This window comes from Vigna angularis, chromosome 11 (assembly GCF_016808095.1).
Source record: "Vigna angularis cultivar LongXiaoDou No.4 chromosome 11, ASM1680809v1, whole genome shotgun sequence".
NCBI lineage: Eukaryota > Viridiplantae > Streptophyta > Magnoliopsida > Fabales > Fabaceae > Vigna > Vigna angularis.
The window spans coordinates 26,986,570-27,009,194 of record NC_068980.1 but is presented as its reverse complement, the minus strand read 5'-3'; the positions used below and the strand labels follow the sequence as shown (position 1 = coordinate 27,009,194).

Below are 22,625 nucleotides of genomic sequence, written 5' to 3'. Positions count from 1 at the left end.
TGACACATGACTTGACATGTGGACAATTTTTTTAAAATTAAGAAAAATGACACACAATGTTTATCTACCGTTAACGATTTAGACGACGTCACGGAAAAAATCAAATTGAACATAAATTACGAAATTGAGACCACATTGAACACTCAAAGAAATTAAGTCTCACATTAAATAAAGTTGACGAGGTACCAAAAGAGTATTTAAGCCTTCCATATATTTCTTTTCCACCATTCTTGTATTCTTTTCTTGTTTTTAACTTGATGATTATTGTTTGCATCTTCTTGTTTTTAACTTGATGATTATTGTTTGCATCTTTGATAGTACTCATTGATTGAAAATAGTTTGAGAAATTTTGTTGAGATAAGACAATTAATAGATTTCACATTTTAGACATATATGTGAAACAATTAGTCATTCATAACATTAAAATGTTGAACTTAATGCGAACTTATAATAAAAATTGCTAACACATTAGGGTTTTTATTGTCAAAATTTAGACTTATTCCTACGATATTAGAACTTGTTACATGTGGTATGAATCTTCAAGTAAGAGTTAGAAGTATATTGTGTTGGTGTCTTTATATGGAATTAGATCATGAAACTCAATTCTGATTAAATCTTTACTATATATTTCATTAAATCAATTTAATTATTTTCTACAATTTTAGAATTATTTTATAATAAAATATTAATACTTTTTATTACTTGAAAGTTTTCTTAACTTTAGTGAATAAATATAATTTTTACTGAGAGAAATTATATCTAAACTTATCCATTTTATTACTTATATGATTTGGTATAATTATCAATTATGTAACATAATACATTAAGAACCTATAAAAATTTATCCAAACATAATATTTAACATGAATTTAATTGAATTGAGAAAATTACTTACTGGTCTCATTAAGATTGATAATAAAATCTTAAAAAATAGATAATTAAGAATCTTTAGAGTAATTAAAAATTTAATGTGTTTGAAAATCTTATAAAAAAAGAAATGTTCTTAATTTCTCAACAATCATATAAAATAGAATAGGGAAGAGATAAGATATATGAACAACAAAATTTACAAAGAATGAAAAGAAAAGATATAGGTCGAAGTCAGAAAGTGAGGAAAGAAAATTTTGAGTGCAGAGTGACATATATAATCATTCACTTAATTGCAAGAGTGACATATATAATGATTCACTTAATTGCAATTTATATTAAGTGGCTGTTTGGTTTCCTAATATAATTGGTGATGCTGAGCACTGATGATAACATGACAATGCAAACAAACAAAAATTGGGGCTGCTAAATTTTTTATCTTCCATTTTTACATGTTTTGGTGGGAACTTTGCTGATTAAATATACCAAAAACAAATTTATAATTTTTGTTATAACGATGGTTTTAACTTTTAAGTACAAAGTTAACCACATCTTTTGGTGCAAACATATATAAAAGACAAAATGTTAAAGACACTAATTCATTTTTTTTAGAAAGAGTATTGATGCATCTTTATCAAGAATAAAAACGAATCTCTAATGCGTTCTTCAATAAAAATATTATGAGTATCAAATTATTGATAAACTTTTCAATAAAAAATCTATATGAAAATTGATACATTTTTGTATGGTTAGCTTTGTTGAATCATAATTAATTGGCCCGAAACATGGTATTTTTAAAATAGTATTACTTTTTTTCCGTGGAGAGATATTTCTCAGTAATGAAACAAAAATAATGTAGAATTATAATAAGTATTTTTATTTTTTTAAGATATAATTTCACTTGTTTCACTATAAACCATTCTAAAAGAAGAAGAAAAGTTATATAAAGTCACGTTAAAGTTGCATGTAGTTTATCGACATTTTCACTATGAACTAAATTATTTCAAACTAATTGATCAAACAAAAAATTAACCTACAAAACTATTATACAAACTGTTATTAAGAAAATAATTAAATAATAATCAATTTTAAAGATAAAAAATTATTAGTCTTAAAAATTATTAGTATCTAAATTAATTTTTATTATAAATAAAAAAATTATATTTGATTTGTAAATTAAAGTCTACATTGGTTTATGATTTTCACTTATTCTATATCATTTGGGAAAAGAAATTAAGAGATTTGGTATCAATAAACAAACCTTTATAAAAGATCATGACACCATTTTCAACAAAAAAAAAATCTTAAAACAATCATGTTACTCATTTTTACTTTTAATATGAGATTTTTAACTCTCTTTGAATTCTTAACATAAATTAGTTTCTAATTTAAAATTAAAAAATGATTTAAAATTAATAATAATAAGAAGCTAATAAGTTATAACATTATTTCCTGAGTGAAATAAGGAATGGAAGTGTATAATTAAAATAGTTGGATAACTGACTTTCACACAAATGGAAAAACTACAATTGGAAATTCGAGATACTAAATAATAGAGTTTGATAGAAATGGAACAGTAAGATTAACATCACATAATTATTTTAACTAGAGTACCAAAAGAAGGAAACATGTTTGAAAGTTCCATGGCTTATTGCAACAATTTTTTAGGACTAAAGTTGGTTCAATTTTTTCCTTGAAGTCTTAGGGTGAATTCCTTCAAGGAGAGAAGGATTTCCTTCAACCTGTTCTTAACATCTTCATCAATCAAGTCACCATCACTGTTAAACTTTGGTGGTGGCTGGAATACATTCAGGAAGAATTCAGGTTTGTTGATGAAATGAAGATCCAAAAACACTCCAATTTGGCGTAGATGATACTGTGATTTTGCTCCGCCATGCCCTCCTCCAGCACTTACTATTGCAGCAGCTTTTCCGGCCCAAACATTTGGTGGTCTTGATGCCCAGTCAATTGCATTCTTTAAAGGACCTGATATTCAATAAAAGAAACACAAAATTAGCAACATTTTTTTAACCTAAAAGTCATTCTAATTGAAAGCATGATTCAACTTTCAGGTTTGACATAACACTAAATAAAAAAAAAAAAAATTACCAACTTTTTTAACCTAAAACAATGAGACTTCCAACATACTTCCTCACTTTATTGTTAATTTAGTTTCACAAAACTAACTTATAAAACAAAAATATATATATATAAAGCATAAGACTACGTATGATTCGATAAGAAATAGAATAATATGTCCTTACAAATTTTGTTACAATAAACTTTAACCTAACTTTGATATTATTATAAGAAATGAATTTTAAGCTTAACTCAACTCGAATTATAAAATAAAGATTATATCTATTTATATATTCTAAATTACTCTCATTGGAACTTCCTAACACAAGTCAATTGTCAGTATTTATGAAAGTCATAAGGTTATTTTGTTTTATGAAGAATGTTATGATATAGTTATTTATGATTTTGAGTTAAAATTTGACGATGGTAAGAGAGGTGTGGAGTGACCTGTGACAGAGTAATTGTATTCAGGGGAAGCAAAGAGAACGCTATCAGCTGCAACAATCTTCTGCCGAAAAGCTTCAACTTCAGAGGGATAACTTCCATCTTTCTCAAGATCAGTGTTCAGAAAAGGCAAATCCGAAATATCAATGTACTCAATCTCGATGCCTTCAACCTCTCCTTTGCTCAGCTCAATACCTATGTCAAACCAAATTACAACACAGTTCAACATATATATCATGCCAATTTTTCCATCTTCATCTTTCTTTCATATAATTGATTTAAAATTTTTCTTAATAAAATTTATTATTTATTGAATCTTCTATCTTGATGTTATTAGATAAATCGAATTATTAATATTTAGTCTCCCTGGAGATATATAGTTTGTGGTGGTTGAGACATCTCATGAACTAGAGATTATAGACATATATGAGTGAATCTGAAGTTCCTTTAGATATAGTTTTTTTTGTATAAAAATAAAGTGATGAAAGGAAAAGAGAAAGGGAAGAAGAAGGAACCAGAACGAATGAGGGCGGTGTTGTAAGAGCCTTTCCTGAGAGAACCTGAGAGCGCCACCACCTTAATCAGCGACGAGGATGCTCTGTTCACCGACGCCATGTTTTGTTGTTTTGATGTCTGTGAGTCCATGCTTTATGTGTATATATATTTATATATAATTGTAATTAATTATATGGACGTCAACGTTGTTGGGTGGAAGCGAATTCTTTTTGCCGTCTTCCAGTCTGTACTAAAACATTGAATTCAATTTTAGACTTTTTCATATATAAAAAGTTGTAGAAGGTTGGTTGGTGGGGCTGCTATCCCATAAGGTGGTGAATTAAGTGTTTAGCTAATTTTGTCCTTATACTGAGAGATAAAAGAAATAGCATATATACAATTTTTTTTATGACAAATATTCATTAAATATTTTAAATTATAATTTTTTTAGGAAATTAGGATGATTAATTGATTGATTCTGATTATTAGGTGGAAATTAATTATATTTAATTCTGTAAATTAATAATGTGGGGTCTATATAAATACACGATACATTGAATAAATATTATTTTCTACATGGTATTAGAAGTTTACGTTATTCGATCTACAATAGCCTCCTTTTTTTTTAACTGTATTCGTGGTCATTGTGCGCCTTTTCTGCGATCAGAACCGTCTTCCTCCTATGACCAGCAAGCTTCGTTCTCACTTTGATATGTCGCTGCACGCGTCCTCCGCCTCCTTCCTCCTCACGTTCAGACCTTGCCTCCACAGAAACACTCGGTGCGGCATCCTTCGTTGCACCTCCTCTAACCAACCAACATCGCCGCGCCATCATCTCTGGTCTATATTGGATGCGAGTTTTGCAACATAATTTTTAGCATGAAACATTGGTAAACTCTAGAAGGAAAGATTAAATAGAGTTTAAATTTTTTTCATAAATAAATGTTAGACGCTATTGTAGGATTTAAACGGTTTATAAGTAGTGTTGAACACTTCAAGATTTCAAAAGTTTGTAGAAACCTTTTAAAATTAAAACAAGATAAAGATTTATTTTTATAGTGGTTCACTTCAATTTGAGATAGGTCTAATTATTCTTCCAACACTTTTAAAGGATTCCGATAATCTTTAAAAGATTACAAACGAGTTTGATCACTCTTAGTTTTGCAAACTAACACAACTCGTTAGACGAGTTTCACCACTTCTAATTTTACACTAGTTTAACTGAATAGATTGTTTAACTTCATTGAGTTAAATTAATAAATATTTTAATTCACTTCTAAATATACAAAACAATAAAGTGTTTTTGAATAATAAGTAGAGATGATGACTCTCTTAGAGAGTATATATTTTCAATACAATGAATATCTGAAAACTTGTAACAATGTTTTTCTTTTTCCAAGAGAAAGTCTAAACGATGTAAGCGAGAGAGAATGTTGACAGCGTAAGAGCATAACAAATCTTGTTTTGTTATCTTCTCTTCATGCAATCATCTTTATATATCGCTAGTGCAGTTAGGGGAAACGGCAGCGGTTATTTTCACCTATAGGCAGCGATTCCTGAACCGAGACATATCCAGGCGAGGTAAAATGTGGTAGACTTTTGACCTGCATAAAAGGGTAGGATATTGGCTCGGTTCAAAGTTACCCGAAGCAATAGGTTTTTTATTTTTATTTTTCGTAGGAGTTTATACCTCGGTTCCCTTTGAACCGAGGCAGTTTGTCCCTGTATGTAAGTTCAAACCCTTTGTTAATTCTGAAGATATATTTAATTTGGATTTCAGTGATGATATTATGTTTTAATTTATACGTAAAAAAAAATTACTCATAACCATGACATCCCAAAAATTGGGATAACCTCCACTTCGCGGTCTCAAACCTGAGAAGAAGATACAACAGAGAATACCAAAAAATGCAACGATCGGAAACCTAATTCGCAAATCTCAAATCGTAAAATCAAGAAAACAAGATCAAAAGCCTCCAATCCGCGCCCCGAATCTGCAAAGAAGAAATAGAATCCCAACCCAATTTCGAAATCAGAGAAGAAACCCAAAATTCGTAAACCCTAACCCCCAAATTGCAAGAACAATTTGAGAGCACAGAAACCCCAACTTTAGGCCACCCATCTGCAGAGAAGAACATAAACCCAGAATCCCAAAATCAAAAACCCTTGCCGGGAAATCGCCTCCCTCCTTGCGAGACTGAACCAGCAACGAGAAGGGAAAGAGTGTCTCCCCTCCCTGTGAAAACCGCGTCTGAACAGGAAAAGAAAGAAGGGAAGAAGAGAGCCTCCCCTCTCTTGTCAAAGACGAACTCAAAACGGGAAAAGGAAAAGGAAGAAGAACGGTCAGTGCGCCACTGCGAGTCACCACGAACGAACGCCGCCTGGTCGCGCCATCTCCCCAACGTTGTCTTCATCACCACGAGGCCATTGCACGATCCAGAGATAACCCCCAAGATTGGGTGGTCCGCAAAAAGAATAAGAAGAAACCAAAATTAGGGAAGAAAAAAAAACATGAAGGCTAAGGGTTTCCAAAGTTCTGATGGCTCTTGGGAGGAAACAAAGAAGATTACATAGGGTTAAAGAGATCCAGAAAAGTCCTACTACCTCGACTCTTAGTTTGACCGGTGCCTAAACATTTCAGTAATGCCATTTTCGAAATTTAATTTACCCTATATGCCTCGGTTAGGCGTCCACCCAAAGCCTAAAGACCATATATGCCTCGGTTTCAAGCAACCGAGGTCGTATCTAGTTATATTATACTAATTTAAAAGGTAGTATCTCAGAGGAAGCAAGTTTTTAGCAGGCATATATGCCTCGGTGACTGCAAGAACTGAAGTAGTAACTTCACAGTGTATGTAAGACCAATGCTACCGTACTCTTTGAGGGTAGCCCCTTATTAAGGACTTCTGCTACTTGTAGTTGTGGGTCTGTCAACACTAACCAGCTTTTAATATAAATGACCTACAATCCCTACAAATATTGTTATGGCATAAGCTAAAAAACACTTTATATGCTTCTTTAAGTATTTTTAAAAGCAAACAAAAAAAATCAATTTTATTTTTTATAGATTAAATTTAACTTGTACCCAAATTAAAAACTACTTGTTAAATAAATTAAGAAAAAAAATCACAAATAGATTCATCCTTGGTTTATTTTTAATTTATAAAGAATGTTTGTATTTTAATTACAAATATAATGTTTTTTTAATTAAGAACAAAAATCACAAATTGAATTTTTTTATTACTAGTTAAAACTTATTAAAAGTTAAAATAGATGGAATAAATTGAATAAATAGGAGGTAAGAGACATAATTCTATAATTTCATTAAATTTTAACCCAAAAAAGTTCAATTGATGAGAGAGTATGGTGTAAGATAAGATATGAGTAACATTTCTTGTTTGACCTTTTTGTTATGAATAGAAATTATAAATTGCTCGTACGTAAGCACTAAGTACAAACTAAAAAGCACCAAAAGTTGGTAATGGTCACAGGCATTAGGTGGAGGAAACAAAAGCTGAGCTCTAGGGTCAAAATACATTCTCCAAGCAGCAGGGTATAGCAGAGGTGTCAGTCGAAAAGCTTGAGTTATAGGCCTCGGTTTTTTGTGATAACCGAGTTAGTACCTCTGTCTCTCAAAACGTGACAGTTGAAAGAGGGGTTATATGCTTCGGTTAGCCCTAGAAAAATCGAAGCAGTATGGGTTTTAGGCTGCAGGTATCTAGGAACCGAGGCATATAGAGTGGTCAAAATTACAGAATTGCCACCACGTTTTGATACGCTTCAGTTTTGGTGAAACCGAAGCGTAATGTGCGAGTTTGAATCCCATTTTTTTACTAGTGTATGAAATGTTTAATTGAATTCATAATCGATATCATGAATGATTTATTGTATGTTATAAATTAATGTTATAAATGTGAGCTCTAACCAAAATGTTTAGATGGTAATGTGAATGTTAAACCAATATCAATAAAAGATTGAATGAAAGTATAATGCAACTTCAATGCTAATAAGATAATTGCAGTGATATATTGAAACTAAGAATGCAACTCAATCAAACTAGACAAATGCATAATTTACATTAACAACTTTGAAAACCAACTCACAACAGCAATATAACAATTTAGATATGTCAAGCTTGTCTTGTTGAGTTGCCGAGCTCGAGCTACCTAGGTATTATGCTCTCAAGCTCAACTTTCAAACTTGGAACTAAAATAGATGGGTAAAATGAACAAAATTTCTAACCTTTTCCAAGAGAGAACAAAAATGGTATTGGGATTGTCCACTCAAATGCTAACCTATAATTCAAGAATCACATTCAAAATCAAATGTATGTGCAAAATGCCAGAATGAAATGCATCAAGTTAAAATCAAAACCTTAAACTTACTATCGATAATCGATAGACGAATGTGAATAGGTAAAGAGATTGGGGAAAACACGAACACCCCGCAGAAGTTTAGGTTATAGGAAACACAATTAAGGAAAGAGATTATGTTGGATAGAGGGAAAGAGACATGACAACAGGGTCAACAAAGATCTACATTATCTACATTATGATAATGATAAGACTTAGTTGTTTGTTTTGGGGAGAAAGTGGGTCTAAACTTTGGGAGAAAAAGTTTTGCAGTTTGATGGAGAAGGTAGGGAAGAAATTTGAAATTTTGATATCTTTCATTTTGCTAAATTTACTAATAGATCTTTTCGTCGGTAATGTTTGCAAAATATTACTGACAAATATTTTCGTAATTTTTTTTTCATATGATTATATATAATTATATCGACAAATAATTTCATCGATAAATTAAACAAGAAATTTTGTTGGTAATTCTGTTGATAAATTATAATTATCAACTAATTTGAAATTCATTGATGAAATTTCATAAGTACTTTGCAATTTTTTTTAGTACGAATTTTCTAGTGTTTTATTTTTAATTCACGTATAAATTAATTTTAATTTATAACATTAATTTTATCTTTTAATTTTAAAGGTATATGTGAAAAGAACTTGTATGAAAAAGAATATTTCAAAATGGAAAATCTACATTCTCAAACATTAATTTTTAAGTAAAGAAAGCATTTCGTGATTTTAAGACAAAAAAAAATTGAGATTATATAATGGATTTGATCATCCTTGAATTTGGACGAGCGAGAGAAAGAGAAGCGGTGGAAGAAAGGAATTATTATTATGAATGAAGGGATAGATCTGTGTTATATTACAAATATATAGATTGATATAGGAAACTGATATAACAGAAAGCCCATGCATGGCCATATCACGTCATAGAATTGAAGATAGTTTAAGGCATGTAGATTTTACTCAAATAGCAACAAAACAAACCACGACACACCAATATAGACAAAAGTTGCAAAATGTAAAAACATGTACGTTATCTTGTCTTTGCAGACAACAGTTTTCATGCAGTCATAAAAGGTATGAGCCAAAATCCATTCAACACTTTTTGGGAATCATGGTTGTCTCAATTTTTCCCTTGAAGTCTAAGGGTAAATGTCTTCAAGGACAGAAGGATTTCCTTCAACCTAATTTTGGCATCTTCATCAATCAAGTCACCATCACTGTTAAACTTTGCTGGTGGCTGGAATGCATTGATGAAGAATTCAGGTTTGTTGATGAAATGAAGATCCAAAAATACTCCAATTTGGCGTAGATGATACTGTGATCTTCCCCCACCAAAGCCTCCTCCAGCACTCACTATGGCAGCTGGTTTACCAGCCCAAACATTTGGTGCTCTTGATGCCCAGTCAATTGCATTTTTTAGTGGTCCTTCAATAAATCAAAGCATACATGCATTTTAGTTTGGTTTTCAACCTGTTATTGTTTACCAATAACGTGTGCTGGAAGGATTTTAACTGTGAATTTGAGTTCATGAGTAGAAATGGACATATTTGAGCAATACACAAGAAAAAATATTTACAAACCTATTAATTTGTCAACATTATTAGAATAATTAATGTTTTTTCCTCAAGTCTCAAACACGAAATCCAAAAGGAAAAGAAAAAGATAGTGTGTACTATATTTGCTTTAATTAAAGTCTCTAAGGTGATTTCAAGGATTCAAAGTAGTATTGTCTTGATCTTTAACACATCCTTCTATTTTCTTATTTTCAAAAGAACACTCTTCAACACCTGAACAAACATAACATAACTCTCACACAAAATATCTTTCATTATATTCTTGAAAATACTTATCGTCAAGGATATAATACTAAAGGAGACTAATCAAACAGTAGAAACACAACTGATTTTATACCTTATAATTTTGATCGATATGATAATTATGTGGTAATTATAACAGTATTAATTGGTATAATTTCTATGATGTGGTTTAGTCAAAGTCTATTAAGTAATTTCCAAAACTAAAGTCAAAAATTGAATATGTATTATCGTTATCTTTATCCTCTTTTAGGTTACTTCCAGACCATTTATTTGATTAACTAACTACCTCTAAAAATCTTGAATCATTTCGTTACATTTTTCTATTTTGAAGAAATCGTTCTACAATCCCTAAAGAACATTTTGGCAGTGTTTTGGTGAGGTGCAGAAGTACCTGTAACAGAGTAATTGTATTCAGGGGAAGCAAAGAGGATGCTATCAGCTGCAACAATCTTCTGGCGAAACGCTTCAACTTCGGATGGGTAAGTGCCGTTTATCTCAAGATCCGTGTTCAAAAAGGGCAAAGGCGAAATATCAACGTACTCGATCTGAAGTCCCACATTCCTTTCTTTGCTCAGTTCAATCGCTATCAAACTCAACCCAAAAATAAAAATAAAAATCAAAACAAACGAATAAAGTTAGATTGTGTATCAGAAACCAACCAGCACGAACCAGGCCTCTGTTGTAAGAGCCTTTCCGAAGAGAACCGGAAAGCGCCGCCACTTTAATCAGCGACGAGGATGCTCCGGCCACCGCTGCCATGTTTCTTTGCTGTGTGGCTTCTTTCGTTGACTCCAAACAATGACGAGGGAAGTTTATAACTAAAAATCAAATCAGTTTTTCTTTCTTTATAGACTTTCAAAATTAACATGCTAAACTCGATAACTTCATTAATTTTTAAGCAAATACTAAATTTAAATATTTCTAATCAAACCCTTATTATAAAATTTTGAAGTGACTAAAATACTTTTCATTTTTATCTGAGTATTTAGTTATTTAATTTTTTTTATTTTTTCATCTTCAATCTATCAATTGATTCATTTTCTTCTTATTAATTTTCAGCTTGTTATTGAAAAAGAAAAGGATAAAAGATAAATTATAAATTGATTCATTATAGGGGAATTATAAAAGTAATGAATCCTGTTTTCAAAATCTCATAAAAGAATTTGTTGGAAATTTGTAATTAGTCATAACAACAATATTGATTATATAAAAGTGTTGGGATTCAAAGAAGGAATTTTATTTTCTTTCAAAAAAGTTAAAGAAAGGATATTAATAATAGAAAATAGAAAAATAATACAAGGAGCCTACAACATTGGGAAAAAAAATTATTATTATAGGTAGAGGTGTGCTTAAGAAAGGAGATGTGAAAATACTACATGTGTGCCTAAATATGGAGGTGAGACAATTTTATGAACTATATTAACAAGAAAAAAAGAAAAAGACTTGGTAAAATTATAGGTAGTAGAAGACTAAAAGATTAACAATATTTATAAGCGAGATCAACAACACCTTTAACAATGTATGATTACAACAATATGAGATTAATTGTTATATGGTGAATTAGTAATGTGAGCATGTATGTCATGTTGTTATCTAGTGGAGGATGTTGTAAAGAAAACTAGATTTGCAATATTAAGAAGAGATGAATTGGTGATTAAAACTTCAATTGATAATATGCTTTGAAATTTTTTCTTGAAATAAGTTTTTGAGAAGATTCTTGCAAAACACAAATATATCTAACAAATATAAAAGATAAGAAAAGAAAGAGATCAATTGATTCTCAATCTAATCAATTTTAGTGAGATTATTTCTATCATCTTGCAATTACTATATTACAACTACATTTTCCATGTAACACATGTAATCACACGAATTAAATATCTCTTAGAATAAGCCAAGAGATACTACCTACATTCAAAAGACTATTATGCACTGTGTACCTTACAAGATGTAATGCATAAATCGATATAAGGAAAAATACCACTTGTCTATGATAGATAAGCAAAAACTAAAATAAAAAGTATAAAACCAATTTCAAAACACTTAGCCTTATAAAAAAAATCATTATTTTAATTCTTGAAAGTATGAAATTAGTGTTATTGAAAGTAATTAATTGATTTTCAAGATTATTTATTGAAAAAATTAGTTGAGATGTACTAAGTCACCATAGGCTAAGATGTGTTAAGCTACCATAGACTGAGATGGTAAGGATAAGAACTTCAAATATGAGAACTCAAAGCTAAGATGACAATGATAATAACTCAAGGCCAAGATGACAACAATGCAAGCTCAAGGCTAAGATGTGGTAAGGATGACAACTCAAGGCCGAGATGACAAGGAAGTCCTTTTGTATTGCCATTAGCATGATTATCTCATTAGATGAATTTTCAGCTTCTTTTGTACTTATCATCTTACTTCTCTTAGACATCATATAACTTTTTCTTCAAAAAATATATCTTAATTCCATGTGGGTCTTATTTTCAAATCGAAATGTTCCAAAATTTGAATGTAGTCTTAAACCGAGAAATGTTGTGTTCCAACTTTACACCTTCAAACTAAGATGTTCTAGGCCTATGTCTCTTCTGAATCGATCGAGAAGGTATAACTATAAAAAATAGTATGATACTCGAGTTAATAAAATGCATTATATAATAATATAAATTTTAATAATAAAAATAATTAATTTACTTTGCATTCTATAATATTTATATCATGCGTTATTTTTAAGTGGATGAGTCTATGTAATTAATCAACTTAATTAATTTTAAGTTAATCAATTTTTTTAATAATACGTTAATCTTAAAAGTATATGGCCATAAAAATTATTTTAACCGCCATAACCAAAATAATATATTCTTATATCATAAAAGCCAAGTATATGCAAGGGTATATATGTAGTACAGTAATATTAAATTCTTTTTACATGTGCTATAGCTTCATCAATATTAATTCATCACCTTAAAGAAGAAAATTAATAAACTAATTCTATTAAATAATAATAGAGGTACAGAAGATGTACATGAAAAAGGTTAGGTGGCACTGAATTTGCATGCAAACACTGACAGAGTGAGTTACATTACTCTTCCTCGCTTCAGCCTCTGCCACGCAACACAACCACTACACTAACACATTCTTCTTTCTTTCTCACCGATTTTCATTCATGATTTGTTCTTTCTTTACAAAATTAAACTGCAAATAAGTAAATAGCTTGGGTTGGAAGATGAACCCTCAGAGTCTTTTGGCTTCTGCGGCCATAAACATAGGGTTGGCCTTCCTCATTCTCTCGCTCTTCTCCGTTCTCAAGAAGCAGCCTTCCAATGCTTCCGTCTACTACGCTCGCCCTCTCTCTCACCGCCGTCAAATTCCCGTTCACTTTCCTTCGTCGCCTCTGCGCCGTTTCCTTCCCTCCCTCGATTGGGTTTTCCGCGCGTTCAGTGTGACCGAAGCTGAGATCCTCGACGCTCATGGCCTCGATTCTCTTGTTATCATCAGACTCTTCAAATTCGGGTCAGTTCATCTTCCCACTTCCTCTCTCTCAGGTTTTTTCACATACACTTTCTCTTCTTTCGTTCTTCCCTCTATTTCGCTTTTGTTTACTTCCGTCGATTCACACTGCCATTTATTAACACATTAAGGTTATATTCATGTCAAATCTAGCAAATTTCAGACTAACCATAAAAGTTTTTTTTTTCATTTCTTTTAAAAAACAATTTAGCATTTATTTTTCAAGATGAACCAGAACTTCGGTGTTCATAAAATTGAATTCTTCTCCCTGATTTGGTTATCTAGCTATGCCAACAATGCCAGTAGAATTTCATAAATTTTGTTTTTTTTTTATTTGTAGAACTTTTATTAAAAACTGGTATAAAAAATAAAAAATACAATACTAAAAAAACATAAAATTAATAGTTGCAAAAAGTAAATTAAAATAATTAATTACAGATATAGAAGTTCATTTTTTATTCATTTAAGACAAGGAAAGTAACATAATTAAGGTGAATTTGATTTTAAATATTAGTTAGAATTAAATTTTTGTTAATTATTTTTGTTAAAATATATAAAAAACTAGTAAAAAATATAATTATAATTATAAACTTGACTAAAATATAATAGAATAATTTAAATAAAATAAATATTATTATTGATGATTAAAAAATTAGATATAAAGTTTAGTTAATTTATTAATTTTCTTTTGTTATGTGATGATAAATAATTTTAAAAATCTTAAATATATTTTGAAGTTATTTAAAATAATTATTAAAAGTATAGTTGACAATAGAAAATTTCCAAAGCTAAAAATATAAATAATAATTAAAAGATTAAAATTAAAATTTTGAAATGTAAAATTAAAAAAAATTAAGAATTAATTGTTAAAATGAAATTTTTGAGTAACAAATTATAATAAAGTTCATATAATAATATTTGTGAACAAAGTTATATAAAAAGTTTTGGAAATTTAATAATAATAAAATTAATAATAAAAACCTATCGAAGTGATGAATAATAATAAGTTTGATAAGTAAAGGGTTTATTACTTTATAATGTACAACATTGATTTAATGAATGATCAAATTGCACTCCAATGTAACAATTGAAAATTTTAGGTTATCATAATCACTATTTATATAATTACAAATTTTAAATTGTTGTTACAAATTTGATGTCATGTCAACAATCATTTGATGAGTCAGCATGTTAATAGCTAAAGTATTCAATGAAAATGAACATTTACTCAAAAGAAGTAACATATTTAAAAAAAAGTAAAACAAATTAACATTAAAGCATTAAACTTGGCATTTTGGTTAAGTCATTGTCAAAATATTACAAATAAACTATAAGCTATCACAATTTTTCAATTGAATGTCCTTTTTTGGTCTTCAAAGAGAGATCATCCTCAACTTTTATTGGTTGCAAGATGGTTGTGGAATCCCTCTTCAGTGAAATTACTGAAATATTCCTCAAAACTATGTCATTGGTGAGGACAACAGTTTACAATCCAAAATCATTGGATTCATTTGTATACACAGACCCTAAAAGAAATAATGCAAACAATTATGATTATGAATATTTGAATGGAATACACCACACACTATTTCACAATTGAAAATATATATTTCTACAATTTGAACACATATATTGTACTGGATGATTGTCCGGTCAACCATCAAGCTTTCCGGTCAACTACATCCTTGACAGTCAATCGTCAAGCTGACAACGAATCATTATGAATCCAGATGATGAACCAAACAGTCCATTCTATGACTCCGGACGGTCAACCATCAAGCTGACAACAAATCTGGGTCTGGGTTATCAACCAAACAGCCTGGACTATCATCTAATAGACCGGACTCAGACCAAAGTAGATCAATTCTAAAATCGATCAACTCAAGATTAAAGTATGATTGTTTATGTTTGGATCGTAATTAAGTCAACTGTAATAAAATAACTATAACAAAATCTATAAATAAAGATTTGACAAATAAAGATTTGACAAATAAAGATTTGAGGTAAGAAGATAGATTATGCATTAAAATTGATAGAAAGGTTACGCTCAAAGACTAGTATTTTGATTTGTGAAATGAGAAAGAAAAGAGGTTTATCTTATGGAATAACAAATTACCTTAATTTTCTTAAAGGAGTTTTGTACAGTATCCAATGTTTAACATTCATGCTGCTGCACTGTAATAATAACATGCAATAATAACGCTGCCATTATTGTATTTTGCTTAATTTTACTATTTTATTCTTATTTTTATATTTACTATTATTTTTGTGTTTGCAGCATTAAGTTTTTCGCCGTGTGTTCTGTTGTTGGGTTGGTGGTTCTTCTCCCTGTCAATTATGGTGCCCAGGAGGTTCAAAATGGGAGTTACTTTACAATGGATTCTTTCACAATCTCTAATGTTAAAATAGGTTCAAATAGGTAAGGTTGTTTTGGAAGATTTAGACAGGGTTACTTGTATGATGATCCTTTGTTTGGTAGAGTTTATGTACTTTGATTTCTCACTCCCCTACTATGGAAGTCTAAAAGAAATGGCTTTTGTGAATTTGGCATGTTAATTTTGAATCTCTAACCACAAAAGTTTAGGGGTTTGAATCAAAGCAATGTTGACAAAACCATGATTTTTTTTATGAGAAGAATATCATTAATGGAAGTCAAATAGAATATTTGAGAAGAAAATGTTAAATTTTGTTAACAGATAATACCTTCAATATATTTACTATTCAACAATTCTGTTTCCTCATGTGATTTTCCTTTCTAATGCCAGTTGCAGGGAATTTAACTACAAGAAAAGTGTGACTTTTTTTATTAATGCTTTTTCCAGATATGATGTGTCAGATCATGTCATAGTGAAAATCTTACTAGCCTTGGGAACCCAAAGCTTAGGTTAATTTGTGGGGATATTTATTTTTGCCCAACCACTACGGATGTTAAATATAGAAGTCACACCTCTTATGCATTTGTGTTTCAATTTATAATGCTTAACCAATAAGTAAACAATAGCATTTATAGATGGCTAATAACATTTATGATGCTCCACTTTCAGTTTTAAATCCTTGTGCAATTGTGTTTTGTTTCCTGCACATTTGATTTCTTCCATTATGCCATTAATTGGTTTCACACTCTCAGCATAATCTTATTTTCTTATTAGATAAGGAGAAATAGACTATTGCCCCCAAGTCTGATATTATAGATAAGGTGAGAGATTGTTTGCCTCATTTTAGAGTTGTTCAATAATCAACTGTCTTGTTATAAAGCTGGTTACGAACACTTAACTGCAATATAACCCTTGCATTTAGAAAACGTTTCAATAAAAAACTTGATTGTTATTTTGATGTTTTGCCATGTTTGAAGCTGACTTCCCCATGTTCCAAGCTGATAGTTTTATTTTTCTTTTTTTTTTCAATCATACACTATCAATATTAGATTTACTTCATTGTGCAATAGGTTAACGGTTGTGGTGCCCTGCAATCTTTTCCTCTTCAATTGATTGTCAAATCTCTTTTAATAATCTTCAATCCTGGACTAGGTAACAGGTCATGATTTTTATTGTTGTATGTTCATTTTCTGATCTTGTTATAGCATTTATCATTTAGACCAAATGTAATTCTGACTCAAATTTAGGTGACAGCATTAAAAATGATCTGTTTCATGATTTTCTAACAGGCTTTGGGTGCACTTTGTTTGCTTGTGTTTTATATCTTTTTACGGGATGTTCCTACTATACAAGGTGAAATTCTCTGTTCGATTACTATTGCCATTATTGTATGAAAACACTTATTGGAAGAATGGTTTACCTTTTACAGACAATAATGCTCCAATAGTGTTAGACAAGTAGTGATACTCAGCAAACTTAATGTTTAGTCAAGTTAACATTATTATTTCCTTTATGCAAAACCAGGAATACAATGAAATTTTGATTAGAAGGATTCAGCAAATTCAAAAGTTAAAAGATAGGCCTGATCAATTTACTGTGCTAGTTCGTGAAATTCCATTATGCATGGAACACAAGGCTCGTGACTGTTGCGTTGATCATTTCTTCAGGAGACATTATCCAAACACTTACCGTTCCTACCAAATGGTGTACGAAACTGAAGAACTTGAGGAATCGGTGGTAAGGCATGCCGTCAGGCACTGTCACAATTTACAATTTTGATTTCTTAAATATGATATTTATGCATTGCTTCATTGTAATTTATTCTTATTATGCTACAGACTAATCATGAGCATTGGATAAAGATATTATGTGAAAAATAGTATTTGAGATGCTCCTTATTACCTAATTTAGTGTTTATAAGCCATGGTCAATGTTTGAAAGGAAGCTAGTGACATTGATTGTTCTGTAACCTGAGCTGTGAAATCTATAAAGAGCTCTGTAGTCAACTTCCCATGAATTGTATATTTAAGTTCTCAATTGTTCAAAATTGGAATTGGAACAACCCAACCTGTTAGAAATCCCATGTCAACTAAAAATAAGGTCAAATTATAATATATAAATAGAGTGCAATCCTTAAGTTACAACTCGTTTTTGTAAAGTTAAGTATAATGTCAGTTGCTAAGATGGTACCATAGCCTTATAGAGCCTAACCTAGTACTTTTATTTCGATCTAGAATATAAGTGTGTCAAGATGAAATTTATTGAACCTTATTAATTGGTAGGATATTCTTTTAATAAAGCACTTTATTTTCCAACACTGGATTTCAAACCAGTTCAGATTTTTCACCTGTAATGGAACGTATATTTTACACGGAAAAAATTATTCTTCAATTCAGACATGGCAGAAACACTGATATTTTGTACTTGTTCAAAACATCAAAGAGAACAAATTCAGTTTGAATTTGTCCTGTGTAATGGATCCTCTAACATATATTGTCACATGTAGAGCCATGCAAAGTCCCTTTCAAGAAAAATAGAGGACATGAGAAAGAGTTGTATAGCCAACAAAAGTAACAATAGGTTATCACTCTTGGGTTTATTACATCGAGAGACTTCAAAAGCTGATTCTGATTTGCTCGAGGAAAAGCTTCAAGCCCTCACTCACAAGATCCATCAGTTACAATGCAGAGACATGCTCCAGAAAAAGGTAGCAGCTTTAGCCTGTAGAAACACGTCCATCTCGTTGTGCTTGCGTGTTTCCTCTTCTACAATTCTGGAAGTATTATAAAACAATTTGGTTTTTTATGGAAAAATTAGATGTATTAATGATTAAAAAGGGAAAGTTTTTGTTACAAATCAAAATATTATAAGCTTTTCAATGATGGAGAAGATTCAAATTGCAATATGATAGGACTAGAAATACTGAAGTGTTCTCAGTACATAACTAGAAATATTACGATCCTAATTCTTGAAACATGTTCAAGATATATTTTGGCTAAAAATCCATGTCCATATTATGAGAACATGGGTATCTTTTGCAGTTGTGTGTTCCTATTTGCTTCTTTGAAAATGAAAGTAAAAATTATCTATGAAGGTTGTATTCATTGTGTGGTTACAAAAGCTGAAAATAAAGTATCTTTAATTGTCTCATACATTAGGAGTTGCCTGTTGCTTTTGTAATATTCAAGTCACGTTCGGGTGCTGCAGCAGCTGCTCATTTGCAACAGCATTCTCATCCACTTCTTTGGATCACTGAACTTGCTCCAGAACCAAGGGATGTTTCATGGAGGAATATGAGAGTATCCTACAAACTAGTTCCACTATATAGACTAGGTGTTGTAATTGCAGCATCTCTTCTTACAGTTTTCTTTGCCATTCCAGTTACTGCTGTTCAAGGAATAGCCAAATATGAGAAACTTAAGAAATGGTTTCCTCCGGCCACGGCTGTGCAGCTCATGTGAGAAACATAACCAGTTCTTTCCCTTCTGATAATTAAGAAAATATCACATTTGCTTGAATATTTCATTACATATTGTGGCTAGATCTTGTCAAGTTTTACAGTTTTGTAGCGTTACTCTTAGCAAAACACTTCTAAAATCTTTATGATAAATTTTCCTGTGACTACTCAATCAATTAATATAAAAGCAAATCAATTTGGTCCTTATGATAGAGAGATTGCAAGGTTTTTCTCATTATAAAAAAGAATAAAGAGTTTTCACAAATAACCTTTTATGCAAACGAACATCTTCTTGTTTAAGTTTGATATCACATACTTTGTAATTTATTGATTAGTTCCTAACGTAGAAAATAGAGTATTTTGTTTCTTATCTTTTTCTGACTGAGAACAAATTGTCCATTCATCAGACCCGGACTAAGCTCTATAGTGACTGGTTTTCTTCCAAGTGTTGTACTCAAAGCATTTATATATATTGTGCCTTTTACAATGTTTGCTATGGCTAAAATAGCTGGATGTATTGCAAGAAGTAAGGAGGAGATGAAAGCCTGCAACATGGTTTTCTATTTTCTGGTTGGAAATGTGTTCTTCTGGAGTGTGTTATCAGGATCCCTTCTTGATTTAATTGGAGAATTTATTACTCAACCCAAAGCCCTTCCAACTCATCTTGCCGGAGCTGTCTCTGCCCAAGTAAGTATGTTACTTCATTTATGCTACTCTTCATAATAGTTCTGAATCAATAACTGAGCGACATTTCCAAGAACTATTTTAGGCTAAATTATGTTTTTAACATCTTAGACTTGGTGTGAATCCAATTTTGGATTCCCAAATTTCAAAAGTTCATTTGGGTAGTCTAATTTTGCCTAATTTTGTTACATTTGGATAGTCCTCTAATGAGTTTGACTTCTTTCTTCTGTACTCGTTGTAGGCAGATTTCTTTGTGACATACATCTTGACAGATGGTCTCTCTGGATTTTCTTTGGAGGTTCTCCAGCCTGGCATGCTAATTTGGGATATTTTGAAGTCTTGTGTTTATGGCTCTCAAAGAGAGACAAGTCCTTACCTTTATTCATTTCCTTACTTTAGAATAATCCCTTTAGTCTCTCTCTCAGTTCTAATCGGCATAGTGTACGCAGTAGTGGCACCATTGTTGCTACCGTTTCTTATCGTCTACTTCTGTTTGGGCTATGTCGTCTTTGTCAACCAGGTGAGTTTTCTCTGTATCTGCAAACACCCTTTTCATGTGTTTTATAATACAAATTCATAGGCACACTAAAAGTTCTGGTCTGTTTAAGATGCTTTACTATGTGATCCTGTGTTAGTCTAAAATTGTCTTGAAAATATATTCCGTGTGAGTCGAAGTTTCACATTAGATAAAGATGATAAAAGATTAAAGATTCATAAATCCAATGTCTCAAGATTTTTAGTTAAAAGTAGTGTTAATGTCTTATGTAGGTTAAACTCAAGTCACAAATATATCAACTTATTAACATTAGAAACAACGCCTCTAAGATTAGATTTAGATTGTATCATGCAAGTTGGCAATAGATGCTATACATATGCAACGGTTGATACTTGATCATTCTACTACATTATTATTCTGTACTCAAGAAATATCATTATTTTAAGTTTTTCTTATGCTGAATTCTGAAAAGGCACCCACTTGCATGGACAAATATCCAATTCATACACATATTTAGGTATTTTTCATTTTGTCTTCCATGAATGCTGTCTTAAAGACGTGCAAAACTTACCTTTGCAGATTCAAGACGTGTATGAAACTACTTACCAAACATGTGGGCAATATTGGCCGTACATTCATCACTACATTCTCCTTGCAATCATTCTCATGCAGATAACCATGATTGGTTTATTTGGACTGAAGTTAAAACCAGCTGCTTCTATTTCAACCATTCCATTAATCATATTCACATTGATGTTCAATGAGTACTGCAAGATGCGTTTTCTCCCTTCCTTCCACCATTATTCTCTCCTGGTAAAGTTACTAACGACAAGTCTATATGGTTAAAAATAAGACAATGCTAACCAGTAACTTAAGACATGGTTAATAAGACACGGTTAAGAGAATCAAACTATTAAAAAGTTGTTATCATGCATCTCCTCTGTGGTATCTAATGCATTTTTGTTGTGAATAATCTAAGTTTAAGTTTCATATTAGGTAAAAAAGACAAAGTTAAACATTATATAAGATGAAAGATCCCTAAATTTATTGTCTTTAAGGTTTTGGATTAAAAGTGGTGTCAAATATTTTTTGTCTTTTAGACTAAATCATATATATATATATATCCTCTCCCTAATAACTCCTTTAGAACCTTAAGATTTTTGGTTAAAAGTGGTGTTAAATGACTTATATCTGGTAAGACTTATCTCTTCAATAAAAACCCTCCTCAGATAAAAATATAAACCCATTAGACTTAGAAAAAAAGAAAAACCTTTCAATTATTGATTTCTTAACCTATTTTGCCAATAACACAAGTTAAAAAGACCCTTATGAATTAACAAAGTCTGAATAAATTTGAAGCCTATGGTTTCATGTATGATTATGATGTGCATATCTATCTATTCCTGTACACAGTACAGATATTTTGTGTTGCTATATCTTGCTGAAACTGTGTTTATGTTCGTTTAGGATGCTGCTGAAAATGATGAACTTGATGAGAAATGTGGACTATTGGAGTTACATCGTGAGAATGCAATGAATGCCTACTGTCCACCAGGTTTACGACCGGTGAATTTCATGGCATCAGAATCCAGCTCCACACCCTTGGTTTCTTCCTCATAATTCATTTTGCATTTATGTTTTATTTATTTTCAGTAGAAAAAAAACCACAATCAAGGAATAATAGGAAGTGAAGAAGAAAGGGCATGGTCAATTCAAGGAATCTGAGGGAAGTTTTTAGGAATCCATGCATTACATCTTCCCTTTGCTTTTTAAATTTTAGCTATTAAACTTGTTTCTAATATTTTATTTTATAACAACAAAGGTTTTCCTTTTGTGAGAGTTTGTAGATTTAGTTTTTAATATGCTTCTGAAAAAAATACTAATTATTTTATTTTAGTTTGCTTTTAACTAAGTTATAATATCTGTTTCGACGGTGTCCGGGCGGACCCTGAGTGGGCGGACGACTGATGGGGAACGCTGGGAACAGGCGGACGACCGATGGGGAACGCTGGGAACAGGCGGACGACCGATGGTGAACGCCGGAGCCGGGCG

General features: G+C 31.1%; 3 protein-coding genes across 4 annotated transcripts; 1 reads left to right on the top strand and 2 right to left on the bottom strand.

The window, feature by feature from the left end:
• Positions 1-2,344: 2,344 nt before the first annotated feature.
• LOC108333511 (NADPH:quinone oxidoreductase) lies at positions 2,345-4,060 on the bottom strand. Its single transcript, XM_017568977.2, has 3 exons — positions 3,906-4,060; positions 3,394-3,585; positions 2,345-2,853 (listed from the first exon to the last, which is right to left on the bottom strand). Exons 1-3 carry the CDS (start codon positions 4,033-4,035, stop codon positions 2,549-2,551), a joined length of 627 nt encoding a protein of 208 aa, XP_017424466.1. The 5' UTR covers positions 4,036-4,060; the 3' UTR covers positions 2,345-2,548.
• Positions 4,061-9,176: 5,116 nt separating this feature from the next.
• Positions 9,177-10,873, bottom strand: LOC108333387 (NADPH:quinone oxidoreductase). The gene is made up of 3 exons (XM_017568822.2): positions 10,717-10,873; positions 10,449-10,640; positions 9,177-9,665 (listed from the first exon to the last, which is right to left on the bottom strand). The coding sequence occupies exons 1-3, from the start codon at positions 10,814-10,816 to the stop codon at positions 9,361-9,363; spliced, it is 597 nt and encodes a 198-aa protein (XP_017424311.1). The 5' UTR covers positions 10,817-10,873; the 3' UTR covers positions 9,177-9,360.
• A 2,256-nt stretch (positions 10,874-13,129) lies between these two features.
• LOC108334015 (CSC1-like protein At3g54510) lies at positions 13,130-22,347 on the top strand. Of its 2 annotated transcripts, none has more exons than XM_017569595.2 (10): positions 13,130-13,564; positions 15,840-15,980; positions 17,226-17,289; positions 17,461-17,673; positions 18,443-18,643; positions 19,095-19,393; positions 19,801-20,080; positions 20,319-20,597; positions 21,153-21,386; positions 22,041-22,347. In XM_017569595.2, exons 1-10 carry the CDS (start codon positions 13,278-13,280, stop codon positions 22,191-22,193), a joined length of 2,151 nt encoding a protein of 716 aa, XP_017425084.1. In that variant the 5' UTR covers positions 13,130-13,277; the 3' UTR covers positions 22,194-22,347. The 2 variants fall into 2 exon arrangements, with proteins under 2 accessions (XP_017425084.1, XP_052726718.1); XM_052870758.1 differs by having other exon boundaries at positions 13,460-13,596.
• Positions 22,348-22,625: the final 278 nt, after the last annotated feature.

Coding starts and splice junctions, on each gene's coding strand:
- LOC108333511 (XM_017568977.2), bottom strand. CDS start 4,035: ATGGACTCACAGACATCAAAACAACAAAACATGGCGTCGGTGAACAGA. Junction 3,586..3,905: donor CACCGCCCTCATTCGTTCTG/GTTCCTTCTTCT, acceptor GGTTTGACATAG/GTATTGAGCTGAGCAAAGGA. Junction 2,854..3,393: donor ATACAATTACTCTGTCACAG/GTCACTCCACAC, acceptor ATTGAATATCAG/GTCCTTTAAAGAATGCAATT.
- LOC108333387 (XM_017568822.2), bottom strand. CDS start 10,816: ATGGCAGCGGTGGCCGGAGCATCCTCGTCGCTGATTAAAGTGGCGGCG. Junction 10,641..10,716: donor CAGAGGCCTGGTTCGTGCTG/GTTGGTTTCTGA, acceptor TGAGTTTGATAG/CGATTGAACTGAGCAAAGAA. Junction 9,666..10,448: donor ATACAATTACTCTGTTACAG/GTACTTCTGCAC, acceptor GATTTATTGAAG/GACCACTAAAAAATGCAATT.
- LOC108334015 (XM_017569595.2), top strand. CDS start 13,278: ATGAACCCTCAGAGTCTTTTGGCTTCTGCGGCCATAAACATAGGGTTG. Junction 20,081..20,318: donor CCGGAGCTGTCTCTGCCCAA/GTAAGTATGTTA, acceptor TACTCGTTGTAG/GCAGATTTCTTTGTGACATA. Junction 20,598..21,152: donor ATGTCGTCTTTGTCAACCAG/GTGAGTTTTCTC, acceptor TTACCTTTGCAG/ATTCAAGACGTGTATGAAAC.